At 43.9% G+C, this 12,311-nt stretch overlaps 1 protein-coding gene across 2 annotated transcripts in view; it reads left to right on the top strand.

Annotated features, from left to right (window-relative positions):
• Window positions 1-7,108, top strand: part of LOC144763349 (A-kinase anchor protein 7-like) — a 257,894-nt gene extending 250,786 nt beyond the window's left edge. For both annotated transcript variants that reach the window (XM_078648860.1, XM_078648861.1), the window contains exon 2: window positions 6,226-7,108. In XM_078648860.1, the coding sequence (XP_078504986.1) occupies window positions 6,226-6,413 (188 nt within the window). In that variant the 3' untranslated portion in view covers window positions 6,414-7,108. The remainder of the gene's footprint in view (window positions 1-6,225) is intronic.
• Window positions 7,109-12,311: the final 5,203 nt, after the last annotated feature.

Raw genomic sequence — 12,311 nt, 5'->3', positions numbered from 1 at the left:
CTTTTAAAGCCAGGGAAGGAGGGGTTGCATCGCAGGTCACTAGGTAGTGAGTTCCATATGCTCGAAGCATTTCCAGAAAAGGAGCGAGACTTGGTAGATTATATTTTTAGGTTGGAGCAAGAGTGTGTTAGACCTTCTAAACGATCTAGAAATACCTGCTTTAGTAAGCTTGTTTTCTAAGTAGTTTTGTGAATGAGAGTAAAGGGCTTGGTGGCTAATTCAGGCAGTCTTGCAAGTACATATTCCTTCAATAGGAAGCCAGTTGACGCTCTTCAGAGCCCGAGTGATGCGTTCAAACCGTTTGACATCAGTAATGAGCCAGGCTTCCATGTTTAGGACTGACCTAAGGGGGGCGAGGTGAGATTTAGGTGTCCCAGTGGGAGTGGCATTTCCATAGTCTAGTTTGGAGAGGACCAGCGATTGAACCACAATATTGAAAACATCTGAGGGGATGAATGGTTTAAGCTTCTTGAGGTGTTTTAGTGCGTAAATCGCTTCTTTGGCTGAGATTTGTATGTGCTCTCTCCCAGGGAATCTTTCAGCATGTCCTCAATATGTCTTTGCAACCAGACAGCCTCACTGCCTGGTAGGCTTCGACCTAAAAATCAGAGATCATACTTATAGGCGTGGGCTCTTAGAGGGAAATTGGGTTCTACTAGCATCACAAAAACAGAGAAAGTGTTTAAATATAGTAGTCCAGACTCAACATAGTGTAGAAAAACACGAACTGCTGGGAGAATGGCATTGGACAGATGAGGTATGTGAAGCTAGAGGTCCGTAGCTTGGGAAAGGGTCTTCTAGATTACTTCTGTGCCTACAGATAGTCTTGAAGAATGACTGAAGGCTCTTTGCCTCACAGTAAATATCCTTGATCAATGAAATCCTAACAAATTATTCTGACTTGTGTTTAGGCGTGGGGTAGACACATGTGAGAAGTGTCCCAACCTGTTTTTCTTTTACGGGAGGGTGCCTATCATAGCCACAGGCTTTTAAACTTAGGATGCCATTCCTATCCCATGGCAATATTTTCCTTTGGAATTTTTAATGGAAATACATCTCCTGATCTCTCAACTAATAGATGGCTGCAGGAGGAAAACATTTATCTTTATTTTTCCTGTTGCCCTATTGATTTTCTTGTTCTGTTTTATCAAGTAGAAAAACATTTATATCTTTTTATTGTTGTAATTGACTTTTGCGATTTTTTTTGATAGAGGCATACCACTAATGCCTGACTGTTTGAAAGGATATGTCACTAAGCGAATCACTGAATTTCGTTTTTAGAAAGTAAGAGGGAATCATATCTGTTATCTAGCATAATTGAGATCATATGGAATTCTGTGGGAGAATATTTCCCATAATATGGACCACTGCCATCGAAGGACAATGAAAAAGTGAAAGCAGTTTTATCTCTGAAAGAAGCTCGTCGTGGCAGCTAGGACAATAGTCTCTATTGGAACGACATCATGTTCAATGTATGCCTAGCTTGGAATATACTGTAGGTAATACATCTAAATGCATGCATGTACGCTGACCTATTTAGAATTGCATGCATTTGTTTTGAACTAGGCGAGAAGTGTGTAGGAAAGAGGGTTATTATGTAGTGAGACTGGTTAGGCTTCACTATGTAATAAACTCACAATACCCCCAATAGGTCCTTTGGATTCACACTAATAAATCCCTAGCCCAGTCCCGGTAGTTTGGCACATAACCTGTGTTAAGCATTACTGAGTATCAACATGGATGATAAGTAGACTTGAAAGAAATCCTACACCACTTTATAAAAATAAAGCAGATTTTTATATAATTATAGACACCAAAACAAAGAGAATCAGATGAATATAACCCAAGTTATGGATTTTTAAAGGAAAAATACATCAATGCATTTAACACTTGTAAAACAACAATGTTGTGGTCCATGGGAAATCACACCTCTGGCTAATAAGGTGATGCAGGTTTGAGGACCAGGGTCCGACAGTCAGTTGAATTTTACCAGACTTGTAGGGCCTGGGTGCAGAGTTGTCCTGGCTGCCCTGATGCAGACATTGGGAGTCACAGGTGCTGGTTTTACTGCTTGGACAGCGCTGGTGAGGAAATTGGTGCAAAAGCTCCACAATGGGGTCACTGGGGCGGCGGTTTGAAGGTGCTGCAGAATTCCCGTGAGGCATAGCATCGAATAAAGGTAGTGGTAACCCGGGTGGCCACCAACAAGTCTTGGTCACAGCAAACCCAGCTTTGGGTCATTTCGAAGTCCTGGAGTCCGGGAAAACAGTAGGTGACCTGAAACTTGCTGGGGGTCAGGACTACATTTCCCTCAATGCACTAGCGGCCCGATAGTCAATGATTCTTTGGTTCCGGGAGCATGTTTTATCGGTGGGCTGTCGGGGACTAGTACCTCCAGTCCAAGGAAGTTCAGGAGCTGCATTTGGCTTGCAGAGGGGTTCCTCTTTCCTTTAGAACTAGTCTCTGAACCAGGACCAGTCTTAGTCATGCAGTTGCTGGGTCGTTGCCGCAGGTGCAGGTTATTACGCCTTTGCTTTGTGAAGGTCTTGAAGATGCAGAACGGGTCTCTTCTTTGTCCTTTATTGCAAGTCGATTTAGGGATGTTAGGGGTGTGAGAGGTAGTAGCCAATGGGCTACTAGCCCCAGTGGCTATTCCCCATCTGAGGTGCCCACCTCCAGTGGAAGGTGGCACCTTTTCTACCCAAAAGCCTCTATTTTGTCACTTGTTAAAAATGGCAGAATCCTTCTTTGACTGGACAGACCAAGTAGCCCACCCTATGGGTGTGGCTATCCTTCTGGGGGTGTATGACTCATTGATGTCGAATTTTCCCGCCTGCTGCTTTGCACTCCTCTGGGAGGAAACCTGGTTGCATATCAGAGGCAGTGAGGGCTTTGAAACTTACCACCTTGATGTGCCACTTCACTAACCATACTGTCAGGGAGGGAGGTGACACCTCCCGCCTAGGTAGTCCTTTGTTTCCAACTCCTGGGAGTGTTTACACTTCCTGGCAGGAGATCAGATTCCTGTCTTGGCTGCAGCATCTGCAGGCTGTCAGCCTGTAGCACAGGAAAGCCTGGCGCAACCTGGTGGGTAACCTCTAAGGTCGTCACCTAGGTGCATGTCACGGTCCGGACTGTGACCTCAAAGCAACCCTGGAAATTTTGTCAAACCAGCCCATGGGGGAGGGGGAGAATGGGGGGTGTTTATTGCAAGTGTGAAGCACTGCTGCTTTTGTTACTAGGGGCCAATATTACAGCACCGCTATAACACCGGCCCCCAGTAACAAAACCACCCCCCACCCTTCCAGACTCCCGGGTAAGCGCCTGAAGCCCGCTACGGCCAGTCTGGCCTTCACAATAAATCTGACTTTGGAAAAGAGTCGGGTTTGATGAGACAAGTTGTTTGATACCAAATATGACACTTTTCAGTGGAACCATAATAGAGCTGGCAACCTGGGGCTGCCCGGGTGCCAGCCCATGTTATCCCACGGCACAATGAACAATTACAGTAGCCCTTAATGGAAGGAGGTTACTATAGGGACATATAAGCTTGCACTTATATGTCCACACCTTTAATATAATGGACCCAACCTCCTGGGCTCAGGAGACCCATAGTAGAGGTGACTGACATACATTAAAAATAGTGCTGTGACCGTGCTACTCTTGGTGATGGCACAATCAGTGATTCAGGCCTTGGTGATCCAACTCCCATGCTCTAGGTATCAGTGGTGCCACTTACCCGGGACTAAACAGAGGAGTAAATTACTTGCCAATTGGAGTTGCCTATTCACATGCATCATATTTAAGGAGAGAACTGTGGCACTGGGGCCTGGTTAGCAGACTCAGACAAACATCAGTTTTGGGGCAAAAAGTGTGGGGGTGACCATAGAAAAAGAGACATTCCTACAAAGTGTTTGTGTCTGCTTTTTTCTAAACTGTTTTTAGGTCGAGCGTCAGTGTATGACCTCTTTTATACTTTAGTTTACTTCTCTTGTGAGCTTAAAGCCATCCCCCTGCTTTTGATTAGTTTGTTTCAGTGTCTTTTAAAAATCCTTGCTTGCTAGTGGTCACTTCTGCATCTTCATCCCTCCTTTTTTCTTCTGTTCCTCCCAGGCCGAAGGGTCTAAGTATTGACTCATTCTGTTATGGTTCTTTGTCTGTTCTTTTGGGGACTATTTTTTGGGGGGGGTTTCTATTCTTTTACTGTTTGCCTGTGTTCAGCTTTGGCGCCATAGCTGTTTACATCGGAATATAATATGCCTCCCTCCCACCTCCTCATAATGCCACAGTTTCTTTTTACTTGTTTGCACTTTTCGATGTCCACTGGCTGATGGGCTTGTTTTTGGTATGATGTTCATTTGGTTTGGGCTTCTCTTACAGGGAGACTGAACTTGTTGAAATGCGCTTAGGCCACTGATCCAAAAACAGCAAAACGCTACCACACGGCAATGCTTTATTACATTAAAAAATTGTCTGCATCATATCAATTAAAGCTGGGTAGGGTGCAGACAGAAGTTTGCCATACTAAAATGTGGGTCAAGACCTGCTGATGGCGAATTGGTATTTTGGTAAGTAGCATCTTATGTTCTGAGCATGCGCAACACTTTATACAGAGGGAAAAAAACTGTCCCTATGAGCTCTTGTCGCATTAAATTGTTGCTTTCCACCCTTCGCTGCTTGTGGCACTGACCTACATCCACACCTACCTCAAACAGCTGTGGAATCTCTGTCGTCACCAGGTATGCCTTGGCATCTTTGACATTCATGACTTCAGATGGGCGGTAGGGCACGTCAGAGGACACTTCTACAGATTTTTGTGCACTTTCCATGGTGCCCTCTTTAAATCGTTGCCTCCCTGGAGTGTGAGTGTAACAGCTGCATGCACTCAGTGAGAGGGGTAGTGGAAAGGCGCGCTTCGTGCACCAGGTATTGACTATCCGTGGTGTATGATTTGTAAGGTTCCGAATAGCGCTACTCGCCGTAAAACTCGGCAAAGCACTTGACGGTGTAGTTAGCGCTATATAAATACAATTACAAAAGCTGTTCAACTATGTGCAGCAGTGGAAGTCTTTCTTTCACATTATAATCTCACCCATCATCATCATGTGGGAGACTGCCTGTTTTGGCCCTTTTATTCAAAGCGAATATGGCTTTTTAACAATCTGACCTGAAACTTTAGCACGCTTCTATAGAATCGCCTCTCTCTTTCTTTGGAACGTGGTAACTCCAGTATGAGCTATCATCGACACCAGCGGATGAGCTCAGACTCCTGCCAGCATCAGAATTGGTAATGCGGTTATACATCTCGTCGTAGATGAATGATCCCTTGTAGAGACAATGCACTAAAAGAAACGTTTTACTATAGCTTGAACGCGGCGTATGAGTTGTGTGAGGCTGTTTTTAAAGACTTGTGTATGCAATTGTCAGCTACCCCTGTGTTTTTGCTTCCAGCTTTTAAGAGTGAATAAACTTTATCTGAAAAAATGCCATTCCATGCTGTGCGAAATGATGGATGACTCCCTTATACCCCACATCCTAGATTATAATTATTATTGGCTCATGTGGCTTTATTGGGAGTAGTTCAACATCTGTTAAGTAACCTTGAGTATCTCACACAATTCACATATATTCCAACATTCTTGATTATTTACTCCTCATCTTAATAAAGGCGTAAACGGGTGACAAATCTCCGAATGTAAAGAAAACAAGCATTTGCAATGCAATAGGTCTCGCATTTGCGAGAGTCTGGAGCTATTTGCATTGTAAATGACAATGCCTTTCATTTATATGTTTTGAAAACTGCAAGTGGTGCATAAACACCACTTTGTACTGATAGTCGTTGCTTATGAGAAGCAAGGCTGGCAGTAAAAGAGGTGTGGTTGCTGACAACCTTGCTTCTCGTAAGCAACGACTAGAAGTACAAAGTGCGTGTTTACGTACCGCTTACAGGTTTTCAAATCACTTAAATAAAAGACATTGTCATTTACAATGCCAGTAGCTCAAACTCTTGCAGATGCAAGGCCCATTGCATTGCAGATGCTTGTTTATTGATCTTGCGCGTAAGCAATCAATGCCAACATATTTGCGGCATCCTACGGAGCGTCTCATTGGTAGACATTCTTTGTTAGTTGTGTCCCTTTAGAGTTGAGTTATATGTCCGTTTGTGTGTCAGATGTACATGGCCATGTCCTACCACTGACCCATTTTGTTTATCATGATACGTAGGTGAAAAGAATGGGAGAGAGCCTGACGATGCAGAGCTGGTGAGCCTCAGTAAAAGGCTGGTAGAGAGTGCCGTGCTGAAGGCAGTTCAGCAGTACCTCGATGAAACCCAGCACAAGCATAGACAGACTGACAGAAGCCCGGTGGAGTCCTCCATCAGCGATAGAAATGGTAACAGCAGCGGGAAGTGAGGGCTCACAGGGACAACACCGGAAGCGGAAGCGAAGAACCGACCCGAGGAACAACGCAACTCGCAGGGGCACGCACGTGTTCTGGCACACTATCCGGATGCTAATTCATGTTGGGCAACTTGCATTGTGCTTTTGAGTACGTTTTTTATTGAGATATGCTGTGACGCGAAGGGATGTTTTGTTATGAAATTTTCGTGATCGGTGTGTTTGCATTAATGGAAAGCAAAAATCTAATGCATCTGGGAGGGGATCTGGAGTAAGAAGAACATACAAAATGCACAGGTCTGTCTTGTACTCGGGCGGAAGTACATGACATGTATTGGTTCCTTTCCATGCACGAGCTGAGCCCGCTTCTCACCCCTCTGGTTTAGCAAGGTTGTCGACGGAAGGAACCTTACCACACAAACGCCTGCAACAAGTGTACTACAAACACGGAGCTGCAAGAGTGCTTGCTTTGCAGCAAAACGAAAAATCAACTGAAGTACTGTTCTTGCCAAGACTCCAGTCTGCCCTCAGCAATTTATCACTACAGAAGCTCAGCACAGATAATATATACGATTATGTAACATGTGCAAAGTTTCTATTGAGTATTGTGTGACACTATGCAGTGTTTCAGGTGGCGATGATTTACGTAAAATATATTTTTGACAGAAGCAGTACCTTTTTATATAAAATAAATGTGGCCAAATTAACAACGTTTTGCATCGTTAATTTCCTTTTAGCATATTAAGCTTAACCGGCATGTTTCGATTGCATTTCTTATGCAGGGCGTGTTGTTTTTTTTCTCTTCTCTAGGAAAGACACTTGGAAGAAATCTAACTGCAAACGCAGCGTGGCAGCAATCAATAGCCCTGAGAGTCAAGCTGAATCAGATAAAAGAGCTTTTAGCACATCCAGAGATCAGAGCAAAAATGTACGAAGAGGTGTGTGCAGCAGGATCCCGCAGCCGTCACCTGGAGCAACGCAGCGACAGTCAACCTTGTGAATAACTGTCATGATTGATGCCAGCAAACATGAACAGCTATTTGGCCATTTGCAAACATAAATGTATTTGACTATTTGCTTCCTGTAGAAGCAGTATTTTAATTGCCGCTAACACTTTTTGTCTTTTCACCAGACAACCCCAAGAGCCTTGTGTGTGCTTGCGTCGGGATCTGACGTGGGAGTGCGGGGTGGGGTATCCTGCCAGCTTCTTCCTGTTACTTACCTCCCTGCGGACAGGAGGCCTCGGCACCGACCTGCCTGAGCGTCGAAAGCTGAACTCTTTAAACAGGAGCGTTACTTTGGGCCGCCCTCTCACAGCATAGGGCGTTGAAAGCTCACGAAAAGAGAACGAATGCCCTCAGGGGGATTTTGCAATATCGGACATAAAAAAACAAAAAAACAAAACTGCCTATGCAGTATACTAAAGGGCTGCTAACATGCGGAGTATATCGATTGATAAAGGAAAACCTTTCACTGACAGGTCTCATGTAGCATACACTGAAGGAGAGACAGTATATATGTCCATCTACTCTGATTGCTTTTATTAAGACATTTTGTGTCACAAACACATGAACACGTTGGCAATTGTGGGGTTCATTGCCCATTATGTTTGGCGAGTAGCTAATACCGGCCTTCCACAACAGCATCTCTATAGGCCATGTTGTTATTACTACGTGCAGTTCAGTGTCAACAGTATTACTTTTGCAATGCAGTTTTAGCAATGCCTCTGTTTTTTGTAAGTTTCTTTTTGGCAAAGGAAGGTTCCAGTGGGTAGCCGCGCTACAGATTTCAACGTTCAGACTCTAAAAATTGACCAGTCATCGTTGACATTTTATTTACTTCTTTCTGCTCCTGATGATGCCATTAAATATTGACCTGTAAGCAAGACATTATGTAGATCTGTATAGACTGAACCCATGCAGATCACACTACTAAAACGACATTTTAATAATTCAGCAATGTTTTTTCATGTGTTCTTTAATCTCATTCTTTAATGGCATTTGTGGAACGTGCCATCTCGAGTTTCCTGGATGTATCCTCTTTTCTAGCTGGCTAGAGAATATATTTGAATTGTATTAGAATAACTTATGACATTGGTCTTATTAATCTGTTATTCAAACATAAAATGTAAAGAAAGTCAGCCCCTAGGGTCCTGACTTCGAGTCTGACAAGCCTCATCCAGCAAATTTCAAAGTGGGGTAGAGCTGCAGATCCCTTCGGTGGTGGTGGTGGTGGTTGGGGGAGTGGGGTCATTCCTGGATTCACCCCACCAAGCCCCTACCATCTTTTAATCTGCTGTATACTTGTATGCATGAGGGTAAGATCTCCGGCCCTTCTAGTTTGTCATGTAGTTCCCCCGCACAGCCTTCCCTAAGAATGAAGGCCTTGTGTCACCCTTCACTTGTCTTCATTGGGACTTCTCGAATCTAGAGAGAGGGACTCTGGTTCTATCACCCACGCATCTTGTGATACCTCAGTATTAGACTTAGCTTATTTTTAGGTCTCCCCTACGCAGCGCACAAACGCTATTAAGAGGGACCTCTTGGAATCGCTCTGTACTTTCATGGAAACTCGTGCATGTTTTGCACTGTTTCCTATGAGTACTCATGGCTGCAGAGCGTTTGCCTTGCGGGAGCGAGCAGCAGCGCCATTTGTTTGCAATGATCGCGCCTTGCTGCTCGCTCCCGCAAGGCAAACGCTCTGCATGCACAAGTACCCTAACTTGCGGGGCCGCACTTGTCTTTCAGCGCTTGTTTTCTCTTGGGATAGAAGCACAGGAGGCCTGCTGATACCCCTGATGCTCCCACCCAACTCTCCTTTATTGTCTCCTGCTGGGAAATCCTTGCACTCCTCCCTGCTGCTACAGTACCATATAGGCTTGGGGAGCACTAGAACTGTAGCAATAGGGTTCTGCTATCAAACTAGGAAGAGGAGCAGCATCCCTGCTGGGGCCAACTACCTGAGGCAGAAGCACCTAACCCCCGCCTCCCGAGACTCCCTGCAGTGTATCTAGTGTCTTTCAAGCTATACTTTATGGGACAGCAGCATTCGTCCCATCTCTCTAGGGTCATGAAACTGCATCAAGCCCCCCCCCCCCCCAACACCGCCCTTGACGAGCACCAAGAAATAATTTCCCTGACCAAGCTCCTGCATGTAGGGACCTGCAGCAGCATCCGTCCACCTTAAGCCCTCTGTGCAATAGTATTGTCCAGCTCCTAAATTAATCTGCAAGAGCCACTAGCTACATCAAGTCATTTTACTCCATCTGTTGGAGCCCGTGGCAGATTTCAGGTTGGAGCATGTCTTCTTGAGCCCCACAAGACCAAAGAACGTGAAAGAGCCAGCATTGGTGAGCCCATCTTTGCGAGAAGCTGCAGAAGCATTCAACCTCGCATCTGATGCATGCAGACGCTTGCATAGCATCCATCTCTTCAGAGCCCCGCCCACTACATGGGCCTGCAGCAACATCCAGCCCTTGTGACCTCTGTCTGAGCAAGTATTCACTCATTTAACACCATATGTAGGACTTTAAGTGGGCCAGGTCCTGCCGGTGCTCAGCACCAACAGTTCTAAAAAGCAGGTGCTGAGACGGGTCCCTATTAGGCCCTCTATTTTCGCCCTCATCCTCAGAGTGAACGATTTCTAACTCTGTGTCAACTCACCTTGATGGTCCTCTATTGGCAATACAATTAATGAAAGGCTAATTTATTTTTTCTATTTAGGTTTTGCACACAAACTTCATCTGGTAAATATTGACCAATGCCAAAGTGGAAAGTCGTGTTTCTGACTTGTAAGACCCTAAAAACTTCAAGCCCTGTAAGTTGCATAGCCTATTGGCATCCATTGTGGAAAATAATTTTTTAAAAGCGTTTTTGCCATATTAGACGGTGCTTCATGGTCAAACCCACTGTCTAAGATCTGTGAATGTAGTCCATCAAACATACACCATAAATTTAGCACAGGGAACATTTTTCACACTTGCAAAAGTCAATGCCTTTGTTAAACTGTGAATCTGAAAGACACCTTAGTGTCTTGCCCTTTTTTTTTTACTTACATGAGAGAGCGATGGCTTAGAACCTTCCTTGTACATTATAAAAAGAATACTGCTTAACTTGTTAAGTTTTGTTGATAGCCAGACAAGAAATAAAGCGTGAACTCTACCTTCGCCAATGCCATCTTCCTGTCCCTCTGTTTTTGTTACATGCAAGATCTAAAGTTTGCTATAAAACATACATGCATAGTGTAATGAAGGGATTGTAAAGGCCTCCTTTAAAATTCGAGTTAGAGAAAAAACTTACATTTAAAATAGAAAACTACAAAGCTTTGATACATGAGGTTCCCTTACAACACTGACATCAGCTGTCTAAATATAAATAAAACATAGTGCAAGTAGCCTCTAGCAAAACAAGCATTGGCATAGATAATAGGCCCGCCTTTGGGACCTTATAAGTGTTTAGCCATGCAAGGATATTGTGCTGCATAACTAAATACTTATTAGGTCCCAAAAGCGAGACCTATTGGCTATGCCAATGCTTGTTATAATAGTCGTTATTTAAGACTATATTTTTTTGAATGTATTCACAAGAATGTTTATAGACTGTGGCCTAAGTAAACAAGTTCTTATGACTAAAACTTAGCCTACCTGTGGTGAGCATCTGTTCTCCAGCCATGGGACTCCTCTTTCATAAGGGCGTGGTTGGTGGGCGGATTGCATTCAACAAAGAAGGTAATTAATTACAACATTTAGCAAGGTCACTCACTCAGGCACAGCTTCAGCACTGGTTGCTTCCAGTGTGAAAATAGATTTTGACCCTGCTCCACCTCACCCCAAATGACATCCTCCTCTGATTCCCATCTTACAACAGTGCCCCTCATCCCTCCATAGCTCCTCTATCACATACATTAAATTTGTTTTAAAGTGCTGGTTGGGGTTGGCTTTACTAATAAGAATGGATATCTACCCAAATGAACCATTTTCATTAACATTAGGAATAGACAATGAAAGACTGAGGAAAAAAACATACCATCCTAACCTATACTATGACATTTGCGTGAATCTACTTGATGATAATTCATAGGTCACTGTGCATTATTAGCCTTGTAGCTTATGAACTGCCAGTATCAAAAGGATCTCCATGACAAAAGCAGTAATCCACTGAGCTAGCCTCAAAAACTACAGTACTATGATCTGCATGGTAGGACTCTTTAACCCTCTACGCTACTTTATGATGAGTCCAAACTGTCACTAGACAGAATTCCATCTCTGATCACCAGAGATGTCTTGACATTTTTATTGTTGCCTGAAAATTGCTGGAATCACAAGGACCCCTGCAGCAGGTATTGTTAAGGCATAGGTTACTCTAAGCAAAACCCCCGAAGACAGCGATAGGTCTGGCTGCACCAGTCGCACCACCCTAAAGCCGGGCTTGCACTTTCTCCTAGGATTCATCACACAATGTCGAGGGGTACAAGCAGGCCTCTGTCATGTTCACAGCCTTTTATTCTTCCAATTCTTCATGCTGCAGTGGTGGGCCACAATGCAGAATAGGGACATCAACACTACAGAGCGCACAATGCCCAGTATACCCCCAAGTTGTCTTACCACAACCCAACCACATCCTAATCGGAAGATTAATCCCACTGTAGATGTGGCAACATAGTTGTGAACAGTTGTAGGATTTACACTTGTGAGAAGATGATGGGGCCTCTTGCTCGATGTACATAGGATCAAGACATTCACATTTTATGTATTCTGCTATATTAGCAGCACATTCATGTAACACCAACCATAAATCAAGAAAAAGTTTCACAGAAATGTGTCAGAATCACAACTTTCAAAAACAAATTGCTTGTTACTTGAGCATATATATTTTCAGTAATATTTCCCGAATACAGCGTTTTTAATGTAATTAA

The sequence above is a fragment of the Lissotriton helveticus genome, chromosome 6, assembly GCF_964261635.1.
Source record: "Lissotriton helveticus chromosome 6, aLisHel1.1, whole genome shotgun sequence".
NCBI classification, from domain to species: Eukaryota; Metazoa; Chordata; class Amphibia; order Caudata; family Salamandridae; genus Lissotriton; species Lissotriton helveticus.
Note: the sequence above shows the minus strand (reverse complement) of the source record. Positions and strands in the feature narration are given on the sequence as shown.